The sequence below is a fragment of the Branchiostoma lanceolatum genome, chromosome 5 (assembly GCF_035083965.1).
Source record: "Branchiostoma lanceolatum isolate klBraLanc5 chromosome 5, klBraLanc5.hap2, whole genome shotgun sequence".
NCBI lineage: Eukaryota > Metazoa > Chordata > Leptocardii > Amphioxiformes > Branchiostomatidae > Branchiostoma > Branchiostoma lanceolatum.
In genome coordinates, this window is record NC_089726.1 from 13,577,325 (window position 1) to 13,597,850 (window position 20,526).

Below are 20,526 nucleotides of genomic sequence, written 5' to 3' on the forward strand. Positions count from 1 at the left end.
ATAGGCTATCTCTTTGAGAGGCTCCTCTAGGTGATTCCTACAAAAGGGTTTCTCCTTCCTAGCTCACTGTCTTTCCTTTCCACACACATCCTGGGCCTCCGGCTCAGATAATCTGGCCACAAGGGTCCATTAGGTTCAGCTTTGTTTGCAGCTACTTTTAGAACTCAGCAGTGTCAATAACAGTTGTAACACTGACTAGTGCTTGCACAGCCAATGTGATTTATACGTTCTAATATCCATGTGTGTTATGTATATCTATACCTTCTTGGCAACAGGCAACTTGGACCATATTTGCAAACTTTTCCAAAAAGCCTGATGTTTGCAGGACAAGGCAGTGACCCTGTATGCATTTCTCCCTCATGCATCATTAATGGTCGGCAATTTCATAGCCGATAATTTTCTACCGGTAGGATGGCTTCTGTTGACAGAAAGGATGCATTTCTCCAGTCCAGCCTAAGTGGATTGATTCTGTAACAGGCAGTACTGGGTGATTTCTTTCCTAGGCCACAATAAACTGTCCATGCCCACCACTCAAGACCTATACCTCCGTATGTAGGCCTCTGCTATCCACTGCCCTGCCAAAATTGAGGTCAGGGCTATTTACCACGTCCAGCTCTCACAGCCTGACAGAGGGGAGACAGCCATGGAAATCTGCCGTCTCTGTAGGGCACCCCATCCTTCATAAAAATTGCATCGGGCCACGTCGTAAAATATGCATTGATGCTCAGGCTTGCCTTCGGGGGGAACTGTGAGATTTCACAGCTAGAATCTACGACCCTTGCTGATGAATAGTCTGAAAATCAGATAGCATCTAGGAATTCTACTATGGAGGGAGCTGTGGCTGTATGACCTAATGGATCCATACACAGGTGACTGACACACAACTGGGGGTAGTATTAGAGGTTGTGATCAAGGCTTATGCTCATAAGACATCTCCCATGTGACAAAAATGTAACTTTTATCAAGATGGGCTGCTGGGTACAGATGTCTTTATGTGTATTTGATTGCTCTCCAAAAAATCAAAGGCTTTATATTACATGCATTCTTTTCTCTAATTGATTCAACATTTATATTCAAAATGCTCATTTCCTAAAAAAATATTGCAAACCAATGTCAGAAAAAATAAAAAATGGAGAAATATTTGTTTCAAAAGAAATTCCCAATATGAAATACAAAATCTGTACTATCCATGGGTGGGGTGAGAGTAAGATTACAAATGCATGCATGTGGACAGACATACCAACGGATACTACACTCACAAGATTTCTGTTGCACTTTAGGAGACCCTTTGAATTCCTGGGGTGAACTTGAAACTTTTGATTGAAAGCTGAGATGAGAAGAATCCTGAACTTTAGGACATAATCAGGTTTTAGTTGCTGAAGGACAAGCCCTCCCTCCTGGCACCAAAGCAAGAGCTGGAAGCAAAAGCCCTAGGGTTACAACTGCAATTATGACTGCTACAGTGTGCATACCACAAATCACTAGAAACAACTGAGTGTACATGAGTCAAATTGGAGAACACCCCATACAAGATGTAACAAGAAACTTCGCTCTCATTAAATCACCAGAGACTCAGATAACATGAGTGGTAAGGACCGTACAGAATCCCATTATACAACACAGGGTCAGAGGCTGATATTGCCTCCTACAAAATATGGGCTATATTTGCATAAAGAAGATATCACTGGTAATAAAAGTGCCACTCTTGACTGAATGCCAAGTAAAGTACAAAGCCTAAACTTGACTGAGTCAGAATTAATGAAGCAGTCTTAAATCATGCTTACATTAAGGGCTCATGGCTCTTCATGTTTGAGCCATCCCTTTCAGGAATGGGATTATGGATGTTGCTATCTACACACACGGCTTGTACACCCAGCCTTCTCCAGACTTCCATGACTTTTAAAAGATTTTCCAGCCCTGGCAGCAGTTTTTCTATCGATATCCTCCAAACCAAATTGAACCGCCTCGAACTTATTAAAACATTCCTCTCTTCTACCTTCTGATTTCATCATTTTTTTCTTCAAAATCCATTATTCTTCCGGGCCCCTGATGAAATTTCCTGACCCTCCTGGCCTGAAAGAGAAATCTTATTTTCCACGGCACAGTGAACCCCATACAAGGAAAGGGGCCCCTTGCCTCCAACTGTGCAATCTAACAATATTCAGCAGGGTGCTTGCAGCGCCCCGGTGATGAATTTATGCTCGGTTCACCTGGCTACCTGCTACCTGTTCTGTAGGGGGGAGATAACAAAGCCCTATTACCATCCACCAAGCTGGGGACCAGAGATAACCGTGAACAATGATCCCAGCTCAATCATGGCAGCAGAAGAAACGACGGAGACACCTTCCCCAACAAAGGATTACAGGGAAGGAAGCTACGCACGCAGGCTGCAAATATGTCTAAGAAAGCTTGGCGTGAGCTGCGATGCATAGAGCAGGTGACTTTGCTTACACCGATGATGAAGGGGTACTCTTAACATTTTGACAGCCACAGCTTTAGATGTACTGACACTTTATATTCTCTACAGTGCAATAAAGGGAAAAGACACAGGGGTATCAACTTTAAAGCACCTGCAATATTACAGCCATGACAATTACGTTCAGAAAGGATATTCACTCATTCTCACACCTGGGGAATATAATATACCCATATATTCACCTTCCTGGGAACAAGTTTCACAAATGAAAAATCTATAACAAAAAAATGGTAATGTCTTGAGGTTCAGAGCAAATCACATCTGGCAATGCCTCAGACAAGTAGCGGAGTAGGGTTAGTTTGACCATAAACATTAGAGCAGAACTAGATTTAACCTCATAACACTGTGTCATGTTTTATGTCCAGTAACAGAACTCAGGCAGCAGTGAACTGGAAAATGGTATCCTACAGGGTTTTGGGGGGAAATGAGGGACACCAAAACATTGACACAGATATCTCAGGTATAAGGATTTATAGGAAAGAAATCACCTGCTGCAAACTGTAAGGGGTATATGTCACTATCAACTGGTAGAAATCTAGGAACTAGGCAGCTGCTGCTGATAAAAATGGGTTTGAGTAGCTTTTCCTACGAAGAAAACATGAGCCATTTTGAGGGAGGGATATTTCTGACATTAGCTGGACCTTAAAAACATTCTTACAAGCATGATGATGGATGACAGTTACCGATCCCTTTCTTCCTTTGATACAGGCAGTCATTATTTCTGAACAGTATGTCATATCACATGTCCACATTATATTTCTGCATGAAGTCATGATGTAGTCCATTATCAATGTAACTACATCTACTGCTATTTAAAAAAATAAAGAACCCAGACTATCAAGTCCTGGTTAAATGTAGAGCAAAGGTTAGTGTAAGCTATATAATCAGAAATTCCTACATAAAAATAGACCTACGCCACAGCATGGCTGGCCCTGACCAAACATTTGGCCCTGGAAATATTGGAACACACATCCAACACCCAGAATAGTTTTGATACTGATTTCAATGGAACTAATAGCAGCTAGCAGAGACACAGATATTCACCACATCCCACTTGGTAAGGACAGTGTGACAGTACATGAGCCTGAACTGAACAAATTTGGGTACATCGCTATTTGGAATGCATGGCAAGATTACACTGATGGAACGCCTCAAGCTTGTATTCTGCCAGATGCCCCAGGCTGCTTTGCCATCAGACTTGAAATGAAAGAAACATTTGATAATCCTGGCTTCTGGCATGTGTTCTGCTTACATAAGAGAACTGCATACATGAAACAGGCCAGGCAAAATTTTCAGTATGAACTGAATTCATAATGCACCCTGATTATTCTTTTTGCAACCAGATGGCTCCAAACACTCCCATTTATGAACAATGTACCTTCACAGAACATTTCACATTTAATATGAAGCCTCATGCGATATCTTGTCAGTTGACACATTTAATCAATGATACTGATATCAGCTATGCTGAAATGTCATTACTAAAGGTTACTGTAATATAAAGCCTACAAGCCAATTCTTCCTGGTAGAATTATGAAGCACATGGTATAGATATAAATGTTGAATATAAATGTTGTATCATATTCACTAAATGAGGATCTTTGAAATGTCTTCATATTACAATGACAATTCTCTAACTCGATTATTCCAGACCGGTGCTAATGACTGGCACTCTACCTAGTATGTATTTATATGTCACAAGGATAGAACACAGCAGGCTCAAACTGAAATATCACAATGAAGATACAGACAGCTGGAATGGCCTCCCATTCCCTGTCAATACTGATTACGGGAGCCCAGCTACAAATGGCAACCAGCCTGCCCTTCTCCATAACAGATACTGTTTCCCTCTCTTACCATGAAATTCCACAGACGATTTGTTACAAGGTAAAATAGACTTGATTTGCCAATCATCTAAAAAATCCCACAGGAACATTTTCTTGTTTTCAAGTAAAAATCTATTCTGTTTCTAAGAACTGTGAGAAAACTGAATCATAGAAAAATTATTTGATATTTGAAATTGTAATGAATGGTACCATTCAGATCTATCTAGCGATTGTATGAAACCTTTTTTGGTAGCTTAAAAGCTTAAACCTAGGGAATTCTACAGTATCAAGAATCTTCAAAAGGAATTCACATTTATCACAAGAACCTGACAGACATAAAAGAACATTCTTGAGACAGGAATGACTGAAACTAATCATGGCTGCTGACATACACATCACGCAGTCACCTTCATGACATGCTTCCCTTCACAATTCAACCTCTACCATGATGGGACACAGAACCAGCAAATCTCCAGTTCAATCTTCAAGATGGTCAGGCAAGACTAACATCCCACATCCCTACCACCCCTCACCTGCCATTTTGGAACAGATTCTCAGAACAAAAATCATGAAATATCATTGTTTACCAAACACAACCAAACCTTCTGGGAACAATCATCAAGATTTCTATAAATAAATCTGTGCTGGGAAATGGTACACTGCAAGATTTTGATTTGGATAATACAGGTAAGACATAAGCATTACAGTCATGTCTTAATAGAACAGCATGTGTAGCCAAGGCTGACAAGAGGTTGGAAAGACTCACCTGTCATTTCTATCCTCTTCCTGGTCTGTATCTCCACAGCTCTCTGCCGGTCCACGTCCCTGTAGTGGGACCACAACACGTTGGTTATTGAACGCCTACCACAGACCCCTGCCATCTGAGATAATGGCTGTTGCTTCCAAGGAAAGGGCCTGAAGAGGAATGACGGGGCTCTCCTCTCCTGCCGACCCATCTAGCCTAAACCTTTACCATTCCAGCCACAGATGCAGGAATGGGACGATCAGAGCAGGTTTGTTTTTTTCATGTGCCTGCTGCTTTCCCCTCCCAGGCTTTTCAGGTGCTAATGCTGTCACAAGTGGCAAAAATCCAATCGCAAGGCAGCCTATCCAGATGGTATGCCAGCGGACAGTTAATAATACAGTGTTGGGTCCTACGTCTGATCGACAGATTGAAGTACTGGGAATAGGCTGCATCACTAATGTATGAGGTCATTCCAATTAGAGCTATATTCAGGAAAGCAGGGCTTGTTCCTCCTACTGCAAACGTGACCTCATTATGGTTCTGTTTGGAGGGACAGTTTCAACAGTTCTTGCTAATCTGGGTGAATATTTTGTCAGACGGTAAATTGAGCCATCCTGCAATTCAGAATGTCATGCATATGCCTTCCCTGGGCCCAGTATCAATTTTCTTGCAATTTATGTGTGCTCTGTTGGGTATGTGCCTTCTCTCCCATGTGGAACGTTTTGAGAGGGAAGAAAAATGGTGTATCTCAGGCTTGCCCCAATATTTGGAGCTGTGCCAACATAATCATTTTAGTGCCCAGTATTACATCAGCAAGCTTTTCGTCCTTCCTTCCGACCGCTTTCAGTATTTGACACAGAGTTGCCGCCCCTCTGCTGAGCTCGGACCATAGGCACAATACCATTTGTCAGAATTAATTTTGCAAGGAGGGATTGCCAATAAAGAGGGCGCGTTAATGAAGCATCAAGATCCAATGCAAAAATGTAGCCAGTGTTCCGTGCTAGTACTGGCCACTGTAGGGGCTGATATCGGAAGCTGGATTAGAGGCAAACTGGCATTTGTCATCAACATTCTGTCATAAAATTTTCATCCGATTAGACAGATGCAGCAGATAGGACGATGCCTCTGCAGAGCCCCATATGCACACATCAGCATATTCCGGGATTTATTATTCCACAGACGGAAGCTTTGATTCATCTTAGATTATTGGTAGAAATTACCTTTAACAACAGGTGGCTTCTCCGAACGCTACTCTGCATGCAAGATCCCAATTACAATTACAAAACCATCATCCCAAATAACATACCCAAAGATTGCAAGGTGCGACTTCAATTTGCACTTCTTCATTGGAAATTTCAACATCAATGGATGCAGTCAGAATTACAATGTGCCCTTTTTGATGAAAGGGTGGTGATGCAAGACCTTGTTTTTTTCAGAGCAATTTTGTGCTACTTTTATGCATCATGAATTCTGCGCTGCCTTTAGAATATGCCTAAAGGGACAGATTGGACTGGCAGTGCCTTTATCTTGGCTCTGTGCCATGAAGGTTCAGAGGCAGTCAAATCACCTGCCGGAATTAAAACAAAAATGAATGTGGGCACTGCCTGATCTAAGCTTGTTTCAGCTATCTTCAGTTAACCTAATGGGAATACAATGTATTTTGTACACCAATGCTCTTAGAACCATAGATTCTCTAAGGACGTGAGGGATAAACTATTTTTACATGTAGATCAACCTTAATTTCTGTGCAGGTTTGTGTTCTCAGAAACATAATAGGGTTCGTCAGTGAGTAAAAGGGGAAATGGGTTCCCAAGAGTTGAGATTACTAAAGTATACAGGACATACTGGCCATTATGTTGAAAGGGATTATCTTTTGAAGGACTTTCTAAACACAAATGCTTTTTCAAGGTCAAATTACAAAAGAGCTTCAACCATAATAAATGCGTGGCTTTCTGGATGATGGAATGATGAAAAGAATGAAATCTACTCAAACATTTACACTATGGAACATAATAACATACAGATAATATGTATGATGTACATGTATACAGATATATATTCACGAATATGACAATCACATCAAACGTCTTACATTTAAAAATTCAGGAGGGAACTTTCAGCATCATTTTGCTTGAACATTGTTTGATCAATGGAGCAATTTCTGCCACACAATCTTTGCAAAAGATGGATAAAAATTGAGCGTGTTTCATCCTACCTCAGCTCGCACCGTTCGCAGAGGTAGGTCTCTGGGATCCTGTCTCTGCTGATTCCCATACAGTCAATGTGCTGCCAGACACTGGGGAACAAGAAAGGGTATATTAAGCGAGGAGGACACAACAGCAATCTTCGGAGAAAGGCCAACATGGGGGCTTCTCCTAATACACGAGTTCAAATCTATCACATTGTTCTACGGCAGTGAATACTGATTGACACATCATGATATCCTTTTGAAATATCATTGAACAGCAAACCAGATGTTAAATTATTTAATGCCATTGGACGAAAATTACAAATTTTGAGATTCCGTACAAGGCAATACCCAAGTTATCCAGTCCTGGTTAATAATGGCAAGGAAATGCCTAAGAATCACAGCTTGATCTTTTCAGCTTACTCTTGCTTCATCTGATTCTTTGTTTTCAAGACGTCTGACATGAAAGGAAATATATGACACAGTGGTAATACCCATTTCTATTCTTGTGGTAGGAAGTATTCCTGTAACTGATAGACTAGATTCACACAGGACATAGCTGTAAGTAAGTAATAAAGAAAACTGGATCCTGAGTCAGATAGAGCCTGAACTTCAATCAAAAGAGCTTGTGGTGCCACAATGCAATATTGCAGCTGCTAGATTGTTACTGCTACATGGAGTTTAATTTATAGCAGAGAGCCAGCAGTTTCAATATTTGTCAAAACACCTTTCAATAATAGCAATATCATGGAAACTGAGTGAGACGGAGATATTATCACAGAAATTGCCAGGTGAGAATAAATGAATAAGTAAAAAACACTGGTAGTGTTGCCAGGTACTTCACTATTATTATATGCATCATGAATTATATGCCACCTTTAGAATATGCCTAAAGGACAAAGTGATGAATATTAGCTACCATGCAGAAACTGGCAATTTTACAATCATGCCATAGTCAACCTTTTTCACTTCTCACATGGACTCGGAATTGCACTGTAAAATACAAGATTGCAAGAATCTTGTGGTTTTAAGTTCCCTACACTTAAAACGTGAAAATACAAACGATTATCAGGACATATTTCAGAATATATGGAAGGAATCTTGTCAAACTGAATCATAATCTAAATTCATTGCTGATACATCTTTTACAAAATAACTACTAGTAATACTCTCTGTTCTCAACATGGCTATGGCATTTCAATGGAAAGGACAGTTATTTTGATACAAGTGTTGAGCAAACATAATTTCTAATTACCTGTAATGATGCATGCTGCAAAGGGAGTGGTATTTCACCATGTTTATTTGCACAGCAGCCTAGTAATACTAGTATATAGATGACCATGAAAATGATGACATAAGGAAAATCGCTAATGCACTCTAGACCCAGCAGACAACTAGGAAAACCTTTTAAATACCAAGGACACTGTAGACAAATACAGTGTATATAGTACTAAGTCAGCAAACACATCCAAACAGTATTTGATACACCTGTCAATCACAGAAATGGAAGCCAATCAGTAACACAGTAAAGTAACTGCAGGAAATTGGGGCGCTTACTGGCAGAGGTTTATCACAAATATCTGGACCTTAGTTACTGTTAATGATTTCTCAAAGGACCTCAAACTATCATATGCTTATGCTATTTTCCTAATGGTCTGTAACAGTGACTAGCCATCTGTAGTACATTTACATGGGGTGCTTTCGACAACAACAGTTAAAATTGAAAGATTTCTGTGAGACAGACAAGATAAGTATGTGCACAAATAATGTAGAAACTGAGCAAATGCACCTTAGCATCATAACATTTTAGCATCTCATTTTTTCTGATACCCCATGGCCATCATGAAGAGAACGATATTTATGATACGGACAGTGCAAATGACTGGGAATTTGCATAAAGAATTCTGGAATGGATTAGGAATTTGTATAGCATATTGAAGATTCTTATAGTGATGGAATCTGGTTGTAGCTGCCTCAATCATATTGAAGGTTCCTTGCTTTTGACAATATCAGATACTTATGACAAAAGATGAATGGATATAATTTTCACCACATATAGCTGCTACATTTTGCACATCATTTTCTGACAGGAATGTCTACTTTTCTGACATTATTCAACAAAATTGGATCACCTCAGCGGCTACCTTTGGTTTATGAATGTACCCCCATCAAGAGCATTCGTTGTGTTGGCTGGCTCCACTCTAAGAATTGGATTATGCAGAGGTTATTGGTGGCTACTTGGCAAATGTGGCCTTACAATCCAGATCTCTACCCCTACTGTGGGGTGTCAGATTCAAGGATAATGAAGACCATATCAAATCTGGTATAACTCAAAGCACAAGGTAGTTTTCCAGTCTGCAAACATTTTTCCTCCACGCTGCCAAGAAGCCACAACTTTCTGGCACCGGCTCAGGGTTATGCAAGCAGCCAGAATCTGGACATGTTCTCAAGAACTACAATTGTCTTCAAAGTTTGTCATAAGATTAAGACATCTTCCGAATGGATGCTGTTAACATAACCCTTGAGCTCTGACTGAGCCCACTTGTCATAAACAGGTAAGAGTTATTTGGCAAAGGTCTGTATCATTACACAACCATCCAAGGTTATATAACATACATATCACTTTAATTACATACAGGTGAACTATGTGGAAAGAAAATTACTCATTTCATTTGATGGTACATCCTGTTCTTCTTACAAGTTTTGTCCCGACAAATAAACATAAGATTGTTTTGCACATCAGCGACATCGCTGTGATAAAGCCAAGAGCTATCAGGGGTGAGTTGTCCAATATAAATGATAATTCCATGCAGTAAGGCATATCAAATATCATGAATTGCGAAATCTGTCTGGTATGACCTATCCTGAATAGAGATTATAAGTTATGTGTTAATTTCCACATGCTTTGGTGGCAAGAAATATCTTCAGCAGATTAAGGGAATGAATATTCCAAAATGTAATACATTCTGAGGCGCAGCTCCGGCATCAGATTTTATGACCCTGCAGCAGCAAGTGCTCCATTTTTCCTTGTTTTAAAATGCCAAATGTCAACTAAATTATTTCACTGTTCCATAAGCCCATACCACAAAGCCAAATTAGTAAGACCACACCTGGACTTCTTTAGCTGCTGGCAATATCGGCCTGGTATTCATTGTTTGAACTTTTAAAGCCATAGACAGCCTGACCAATGATGTTGCTGGATGGTGATGTCATCCTCATCATGGTAGTATACATTAAGGTACACTACTTACTGTCTCAAGACACAACCCTTGCCACTTCCTCTATAAGGCTATTGATGAGGAATTCTTTGGAAGGTTATCCACAAGATTAGGAGAAAGGTCAGCAGGAATGAGGTTGAATAGGAGACCTTTACAGGTGTTTATACAACTATATTTTACCATTCGCTCTGCCTTTCTTCACAGAGGGCATTCAAAGTCACACCATAGATTCTCATCACCAGGGATGGGCTTGTCAATAAAATTCATACCTCTTTGGTGAGTTGGTTTAGGCTGCAATACATGGACTTGGATATGGGTTATACATGAGAATTTCTCAGGATTACCTGCCTCAGCCTTTTTGACAAAAGAAGCAATAGAAGCTTACCTGCACTTATCACAACAGATCATGTAGCCGTCGTCGTGGTCAAAGTTGCAGATGCAACGAGTTATGCCAGCATCGTCATCTGGACAGGTGTCCTCATCAGCAGTTACCGTGGACGATAGATTGGTGTTGGAAGAGTTCTCATCCACTACCCCGTTGATCCTAGTAATGGCTTGTGGAGATGGGGGTGGGGAGGGGGGAGGAGGGGCACCGTAGTTGTGATCCTGGAAAACAAATGAGACAACCAACATTTTAATGAGGTCTCATCCATTGCAGAGAGCTGCCTCTAAGGCCACAGATACTAGAATAATTTTGCTGTTGGATATGGGATTTTTATCACAAGTTGGCAGCACTGGCTACCATCCATAAAATTGCAAGGAAGATATAAAGAGAGATACAGTGACAACTTTGACAGCACTCTAGGTGTAATAGAAAGGGGCAATTTCTTAGACATCTAGACCTCAGGAACTGTGACCTTTTAGGCTTGTTATCTGGTTTCACGGCAACATCAGTTTCTTGGCCTTAGCCCCAAAGACGCTGATTAAAGTAAAAGCAATGTATTCTTGGACACCAGCAGCAGCAAATCTTTCATCAGTTAGGCTCTTATCTCATTTCACACAATTTTCTGCTCACAATACCCAGGTTATAAAATTCTATGACAGCCTTATCTGCTGAAGCTGAATCAGAAACACTGCAAACTATGCAAAGAAAGTTACATAGCTGAAGAAAGATTATATTGCTGTTGGTATCAGAATGAGTTTTAGTGCATGGTTAGCTTCAAAACAACTGAAGAAAAAAACATCACTTAGGTATCAGTCACCATATTTGGCTTACCAACAAAGATCACACAACAATTTCGGCAAAACAATTGGGACCATGCAAGGCTCAAAACAAACAACATGCTGCCCTTGTGCCAATATTTCTGCCTGCAAAAATTAGAGTTACTAGTTATTGTTATAGAATAATGTTATTCTAACTACTCCCTTCAATAGTAATACAAATAGTATGGACCAGACTTTATGTTTCAAGCCCTGCTATGGACAGCATCCACATGTTTGCTTGATGCTCGATGAACATGCACAAATTTAACATGTTTTGAAACCACACATCTACCTGCTTCAGAAATTCTACACAACCTTTAGAAGTTGGTTATGATGGGGTTGGAAATAAGTGTGGTAGGCTAAAACCTTAAATGCACTACAAGATTCCAAATACAGCTAGGTGATCTAAACATACAGAGGAAGCTACTTTTGCCCAACCCTTGAATGATGACCTGGTTGCCGAATGGTTCGCTCACATTTAGGCATGTTCATGGAAGCATCAAAGAAGTGTATGTAAACAGGGCCACAGTTGCCAAGTTCCCACATTTAGTCAAATGCAACCCAGGCTTCCACAGAGGGCAGTTTACACAAGCACGTCAACAACATCCATGTGTGTTAAAACTATGAGTGGTGCAAGAGGTTATCCAACGCATACACAGTGATACGGGGAGACATTCCAAGCAGAATGAAAACTAAACAGCTTTGGTTAGTACCCCTAATGAGATATCCAAGTCGTCACGTCCGTGTCTGCTAGCTCCCAACTTCGGCTGTGCCAAAAACAAGCAGATTACAATTACAATTTGGATACATCAATGGTTCACAGCCACAATACAGCCAAATGTCATGCAAACAGGTAGAATTTGAAGGCAGACTGATATGTCACCATTTTGACTTTGCATTGAGGCCCCCGAGGAAGCATCCCAGAGTCAGCGGTGAATGTCAGGTATGTCATGATACAAACAGACACACCTTCAGCGAGATTTCAAGCAAGCTCACTGATCTTGTTTCATGGGGAATGAATACAACTTTCCATTTAGAGTGCATAGACACGATTATGTTTTGAAAAAATTGTCAAAACAGCAAATTTTACAAAGTACACATGAACATCTTCTCATGTACAATAAAATGCTCCTTTACATCCATGTACAAATGATTATTTCACCTAATGACTAGATTTGTGTGAAATAAACATAGGTAGACCATGATTTTACCTGATGTGCCCTGACTCCAGTGCATTTTTGAACACACTGCAATTCAAATTTCAACTGACCTCTGACAAGTCCTAGGTTAAGGGTACTATGACCCTGATATACATGTTGCTGCTTACACTTTCCAGATGTGCTCCTGCTGAACTTTGAAGGTTCAAAACAAAGACAGACAAAGATAACTTCTGCCAGTCACGGCTTACACGGGGAAGAGCTTCCTCGGTTTGCCATGAAGCACATACCTGGTATGGCAGGCCCAGGTAGCTGTGGTGAGCTGTACTTGAGGCAGTGGTAGTGGTTTGGTTGCTTGTCTGCTGACAGGAGTTGGAATCACCTGGTGCTACTGGAGCTTCCACAGACTCTGGGCTGTTGAGATAAATAGTTCAGTCAGAAAAACACACCCAACCAGTCTAAACTGTACCCAACCAGTCTAAACTGACAAACTTGAAACAGAAATCAGAACCCTTCATGTGTTTTGAATTACAAGATAAATCAGATACCTGAAGATTGGTTTTGAACTTACAGTATGTAACACTAAAATACCATGATCCCCTGCTTATATGCATGTCGGAATAAATGAATCACTTCCATGAATTGAATCAGTAACAAACCAGCTTTAAAGTATAACATTAACTCAGGTATCTAGGAATGCCAGGCACACACGTTCCAGAGGATTAAAAATCCAATCAAATACTCTCAAAGGAAAACCCATTAAAAATATCCCACCTTTGCTACACTAGTTCCTAAAGCCTTTTAGAATACACAATCGTCGAAAATCTGTTAGAATAATGCCAATCCCAATAATGGGCTCCTGACAAGAATGCCTGGCAGGATTACTAAGGAAGGGCGTGTCAATGAGTTACACTGACAACCAGCTTTGTCACTAACACAACAACAGCCTACGAATGCTGGGGGCTTCCTCTTTAATTGGGCCTGGATCCAACTACCTCCCAAGTTTCAACTTCCGCCATGACTTTGGGGGGATTCCTGCCCAAGAACAGCTACGGAAACATTGGGTATATGGGGAGGGCAAGCCAACATCACCTGGGATATGACCCAAATCCCTTCCCTCTTCCCTTTGGGCCAAGCAGGCTGAATCATTGTCTCGTGACCAAACGCATTTTGCATATCAACAAAGGCTGCCAGGAGACCACCACACCCCCAGATGCCAGGGGTCAGGATATTTGTGGCTGACATTGAGTTTGTTTTTTTCCTGGGGGACAGTGTTACTCAGTCTTTGGGGTAATGAATGGAAATGAAATAGCTAGAGACCTTCAAATCAAGGTAAGAGTTCCTGGAGCTATCTTTCAATTCATCAGGGATTCATTGGCCGCTAGGATATCCATGGATCTAGGTGGAAATCAGCATTCGAGGTCAACCTGAGGGTCACAAATCCCAGACACTAAGAAGGGGGATCTGCCTTCATTTTCAGCTCCAGTGACAAACATTACAGCATAGATCAAGCTGCTTACATGAAAGGAATAACAATTTCTCAGAACTGATCCAGCATAAAGCATGCCCAGTCAATTCATATATTCATATTTTATTGCTTCTGGCTTAGGAACTAGCACACTTGTCCATAAACAAATGGGTATTTTTCCACAGCTGTGATAGTTTGTTGTAAATTTTCCCAAAGTCACAAGTCACTTCCTTCCCCCCACATTCTTGACATAAAAACTTCAACCTTTTTTCTAGTGTCACTCAACCTACTTGTAACAGAATTGGACAAAAACAAAAGCTTTCAAGAGATCACCAAATACTTCAAACACTTGGAACAGCCATGGACCATCAGATTGGAGAAACCAAATAATTTTCGTTCCACTACAAAGAATGAAAGTGGTAGATATTAAGGAAGACTTACTCTGATCCGGCGGCCATGCTATCCCTGGTACCGTTGGTCGGAGCAACCCCCTCCAATGGTGTGTTCATGTCGTCCGCATTACAAGCCGGCGTAATCGATGTGGGGAAATACGGGTAACCTTCTTCCTAGCCACAGCCACCATGGCCGCGGGTAGGTATGGTGCCACCTGCAAAAAGTGAAATGCCACGATGAACTTACTTCCCAACTTCTGTAGCTATTACCTTGAAGTTCTTTTACGTACTCTCTGGAGCCAAGAAAATATCATATGCACTTTCATGTTTCCATTGATTCTCATCACGAGGCACATACTATGACATAGATCAGGTTATACTTTGGTACCCACTTACAGATAGATACTATGTAGAAGTTCAGAAACAGAAGGCTTGAACAGACTGAACTTATGTATGTCATTTGGATAGTTTTAATTCATTTTTAAGGGATTACAACCACATTATGTATTGAAGAAAAAAAACTGCAGATGTACCAAAACTATTATAATCTTTACGATACCATAATTTGCTTGAGTTAGGTATGGCTAGTTTTCTGTAAAAACCTAGCTGTAATTGCTATTTATCTGGTACATTTAGTGATAACTAAGTAGTTTTCTGAGAAGTCAGATTATTTTTCTTTCTATGTGAACAGGAACTACCAGGTATATATTCTCTACACAAGCTATTACTGGCAGGTACGCTGCATGATTAATTCTTTGTGATAACCTTCATAACATTGAAACCTAATAGATCAAAGTGAGAGGAGGGTATAATAAAAATGCTGCCTCATGACCCGCAAGTATGGTAACATTTTTGATTTATATTCCATCAGCTTTATCATAGCATGACACTTGATTTGATGGATCTTTGTAATTTCCATGGCTGACCCTGTACCACAGAGGGATAGCAGCTGTGTCTGTGTACCTCTTTCTCCAGGTAGAAGCTGGCGAGGCCAAACCACGCACACAAAGACAACCTATCCAGGGCCCCTGTGATGCATAGCGCCCTGCATAATAGCACCCATCTCCTCTCCTACGCAACCTTTACATCTTATGCAAGTAATTGTTCCACAGTTACAAGTGCGTTTTCACCGGGGGACAGGTGAGACAATTGATGATTCATCTTTATTGACAAGTTACCAGTGGAGTCAGTATTCAAATAGAATGGTTCTCCATCGATCTTATTTCAAACAAGAGATTTAACTAAATGCATAATGGCTTCAGCAGAGCAAATGACAAAATGGGGTCTGTATTTTCATATCATCTTTAAGTCTGCAATAAATCAATTTACTTCTCACCTTTTGCAATAAATATGCAGAATATGTACCTATCTGCTTGGCTAAAACAAATTTTCCATAGCACTTCTACATTATATATTATCTCTTGGTTTGAAATGTTAGAATTTTGATCACGAACACATGAACCCAATACTCCACTGCCGGCCCCATGTTTTTTTGCCGTAGTCCATTAGATGAAATTGGGTCCTTTTCATAAAGGAGCATACAAATGCCCCTGTACTCATACCCATTTCATTTCTATGGTGAGCATGACGTCAGTAGCATGTCAATAATAAGTTTAGCTTCAAATATAATCCTGTATCCTGGAACAAACACAATTGACTACTTGCCACTATGGGCCCAGTCACTAGGAGAGGATGTAAAAACTGTCATGACGCAAGTTGCATAATGACACGTCAATAAAAAACACAGCTTGAAACCTGCAAAATTCAGGTGTCTAAAATTGATATATAAGGAATATAGATCTACCTAACACATTTATTCTTTAAATTACCACCACGAATGCAAAAGGAATTTTGTTACAGGAAATAAATACACGAGATTGTGAGATTTTGTGGGGCAAGGAATCTGACATTTCCAGGCAAACAAAAGACAAGAAGGGAATACGTAAGCACGGCTTTTTGCAAGGAATGCTGCATGCACTCCAGCTTTCTCTCGATATGTCAAAAGGTATCAATTTTACACCAAGGAGGAAGGCGGCAAGATACAGTCTGTCTGATGATGGTGATGGATTAAAAAAGCCGATCTGATAACTTGTTTTTAACACCAAATCAGTGATACCTGTTTGCATGTTTAAAACAAAGAATTCTATTTAGCTATATGAACATACATAACTATCAGAAATGACAATGTGACCTTCGCATTTGGTTAAAGCATAAATACTGCTCCAATATTGATTTAAATGGAAAATGTGTTGCGACTAATTTTGCAGTGGTGCGTCAGCCGCCCAGCCTTACTGGGAATGTCAGGTGCAGACAATTTACCTAAATGGTTCCAGTCTGAGATTCCAGACAAACAGCACCCTGGGTCTGACCGACATTGTAACACAGGCTGGTTTAACTCATCCATATGCATATGTTTGCTTGTAACAACGAGGGGTTAAAAAACAAAACAAATTTCTTTAAAAAACAGATTCTTTTCATCTCCCTCTATATTGACTCAGTTTGTATTCCTGCTAAGTGACAAACAACTCACCAGATGTTACCAGTAGCTGAGGAAGATTTACTGAACTGCTATTGTCCATGAACCATCATAATTTTCCAGATCACAAATTCAATATTCAGGATGTTTGTGTAATGTTGCAAATTGCAATTCCCTTGAGCAGAAACTCGTGACTCCATTCTGCCATGAATCTTTTTTTTCACACCTTTGAATTTTGATAGACAATTATTTGACATACATACATGCAGCTTAACCCCATTGGAAGAATATCATATTCTAACCTTCAGAAAGATGTTTACAACACTAAATGATACATGAGTGCACATGAAAGACAGGTCTGTAGAGACACTGTGCATGGTTTTGAAAATTAAAAGACAAGATAATAATGCAACACCTGTCTTGAATGTTGAAAAGGAATATATGCGGCTTGCATGTTCAAGTAGTCAGAATGAAAAGGCCTGGCACTATTACTTTCTTTCCAAAATTACAAGTACACACACATCATATTTTTCCTGTGACACTTCATGTTGGTGAAACCTTCTGCTGTTGAATATGACATAAACTAGTACAGATGTGTCACAATGTATATAAATCATACAGCAAATATCAGCTTCAGCTATATTGCAGGTCTGGGCAGCTTTGTAGGTCTGAATTCAGCTATTCAAAATTTGACAAGAAACAATACTATAGCACTTCTTACTACGACGAAATAAGCTGAGATTCAGGGAACAGTATTTTTGTTTGTTTCCCAGTGCTAAAGACCTTTAGAGGCCTTGGAGAAACTTCTTTCAGTCACACATCACTTGGAAAGACTCAACCAAATTGCCTTTCGTCCCTAGAGCCCAAGCAAAGCACTGAACAGCCTGAAAGCCTGCCACGTCTTACACTGAGTACCAATAGCCCCTTTCAAGGCACAGCTCTGCGCCTTAAGAGTCTTGTAAAAAGCCCCGAAGTGATCAGGTACTCTCATGCATTAGTCAACGCATGCCCGCTACGTGAACAGGTTCAGGTATTACGGGAGGCCCGTGAAAGGTTTTTTTAATACAGCACGACAGTAGTTTGAAGCAAATATGCACTATACAAAAGCTTTTTCGTCTATAAACTGTGCATCTAAATCCATGACAAACACAAACAAATTATTCCCAATACAGACTGTATACTGAACATATTTCTAAAAATTCCAAGGGAAGGTATAGAATATCCTTATCTGTAAAATGTGAAATGCTCAAAGGACACAGAACTACCACCATGCAAGGAGGTTATATAGACTCTATATAACCTCCTTGCACCATGACAATCCAACCATGTCAATCATACAGACACAGTTATGAACAATTACAGCATCCTATCTAATGGCTAATCAATAGAAACATGCTGTTAGCTAAATGAATATTGTATGAACTTCTGTTGTGATGCATTACAAATCTTCTGTTGCTTTATAGACACAAAACTTTCCGCATTCAAAAAGCCATACAATAGATAGCCTTAAGAACAATTTTCACTGCAGAGTTTAAAAAAACATGGTCACTAATCTTTGGAACTTGCTCTATTTTTCTGTAACAAGGCCTGGTCATGTGACTTGCATATTTCCAATACATACACAAAGGCCAGCTTATTGACTTGACATTTCACTGCCTGTTACTTATTACCAGTGCCTTTCACACTGGACCCACCTTCTATTCCATTGCAAAGATTCAGATTAGTTTTTACTACAATATCATAATGTATGACTCCGAGAAGAACATCAGTAAACATTACAAAACTGGTTTGTATTATTAACACCATGAAAGCACAGATGGCAACGCCCTTCCTCAAGTTTTAGACAATGCGATACGAGGTGGCTCATTTTCCTAATTGTTCTACAAAAGTGCACAAACACAATACTGTACTCTATCTTGGGCTGCTGTAAGTAAAAAAAATACAAAAGACAGTTGATAAACGTATAAATAATATACATTGTCTTAGATCATCTGAGATAATAATTTACAAATATACAAATTGATACTGCCCTAAGTGGCCTGTGCCTGCTTCTAAAGGACTAGCTGTAAATAAAGTGTACTAAAAAAGTAAAACAGGTTTTTCTTCTTTCAACACCCAGAAGTTCTTAGATATCTTAAGGCTACTGGTATGATTTACATGGGCAACGTTGTCTCCCGTAACTGTCTTCTACCTCAGTACAAAATGTCGTTATATATCCTGGTCTTTCTGTTATATATATAGATCCTCTGTGCTCATGAATAATGCAAAGTGATTCCAAAACACCATTAAAAATTAAAGAGGCCTCACTGCTTTGTATTTGGAGCCATCAATCACGCCAAACCTAAATTCAATATGGCGGATGAAACAAGAAAGGGGACAAACATGGCGGCCTGGCCTGCTTCCAATACATTCTTGTTGTTGTATACATGTAGCTGCTCCTAAAAACAGATTTATACACACAGGCAGGAAAATTAGCAGACAAAGCCCTGCATCCTGTGTAGGGTACTGTCAGAGCAATAGCAGATAGGATAGGGGTGTTTCAGATTCTTTGTTCAGTTTCTGCCGGTTGACATCATGCATGCAGTCTGTATTCAACAGCACTAGGCAACCATGACTTCTGGAACATTCCACACCAAATAATTATGTTGGTACTGCTTATAAAGTCACAGCAGTTAATATCAAGGTAAATTTCCTATCGCATTCAGCATATTTCATCACAGTAGAGTCTACAATTATCGGAAATATCATATTCATCACGTTTGAGTATGCTGCAATCAGAAAGATACTTTTCGAACAATATATAATACATTAATCTACTCCTATCAGACATGCTGCCTAGCTAGATGTGATTTTCCACTGATGTTGTGATATGAATGGCAAGGATGATCCATGGAACACTTGCATACAAGTTGCAAAGCACAGCCTGGAATATTGGAGATAAGCTGTAAATTGCACTGCAGCATATCCTGAACTCATTTGTGCGCCAGGCTGGCTTAATACTCTGCCAGCAGCAATGGGGGACCTACATATCCCAAAAGCCCTCCAAACGCCCTTGTTCAATATTCTGCAAGATAACTATCAGCCAACAAAATGGTATACCACATATTCATGTGCCATTTGCGGAGGTAGACATGGGGAGATACGTCGTTACAGTGACGGCTACACAAAGGTATTCTCACATAAAACCAAATTCTTCCCTGCAGTGGTCTCGGACCAAATTACGGAGAGATCTTGTTCCTCTGAAAGAAGTAATAGACCTGAATACAGATGTGGGACTAGCAGGGTGCAGACTGTATCCCTGCATGTGGCACAATCCACACTTTCTCTACTTGCCACATCCAACAATGGGGCTAACGGGTAAGGGGGACAAAGGGCAA

The 20,526-nt window shown here is 40.1% G+C and overlaps 1 protein-coding gene and 1 long non-coding RNA gene across 9 annotated transcripts in view; one reads left to right on the top strand and one right to left on the bottom strand.

The window, feature by feature from the left end:
• Positions 1 to 20,526, bottom strand: part of LOC136435287 (inactive histone-lysine N-methyltransferase 2E-like) — a 47,138-nt gene that overhangs the window by 22,804 nt on the left and 3,808 nt on the right. For 6 of the 8 annotated variants that reach the window (XM_066428617.1, XM_066428618.1, XM_066428624.1 and 3 more), the window contains 6 exons: positions 14,723 to 14,888; positions 13,104 to 13,227; positions 12,370 to 12,423; positions 10,839 to 11,059; positions 7,263 to 7,343; positions 5,069 to 5,127 (listed from right to left, as the gene is read on the bottom strand). In XM_066428617.1, the coding sequence (XP_066284714.1) occupies positions 5,069 to 5,127; positions 7,263 to 7,343; positions 10,839 to 11,059; positions 12,370 to 12,423; positions 13,104 to 13,227; positions 14,723 to 14,790 (607 nt within the window). In that variant the 5' untranslated portion in view covers positions 14,791 to 14,888. The remainder of the gene's footprint in view (positions 1 to 5,068; positions 5,128 to 7,262; positions 7,344 to 10,838; positions 11,060 to 12,369; positions 12,424 to 13,103; positions 13,228 to 14,722; positions 14,889 to 20,526) is intronic. The other 2 variants (XM_066428622.1, XM_066428621.1) reach the window with 1 other exon arrangement.
• LOC136435290 (uncharacterized) lies at positions 13,733 to 19,500 on the top strand. Its single transcript, XR_010755822.1, has 2 exons — positions 13,733 to 14,145; positions 14,557 to 19,500. It is a non-coding gene; the product is annotated as an uncharacterized lncRNA (long non-coding RNA).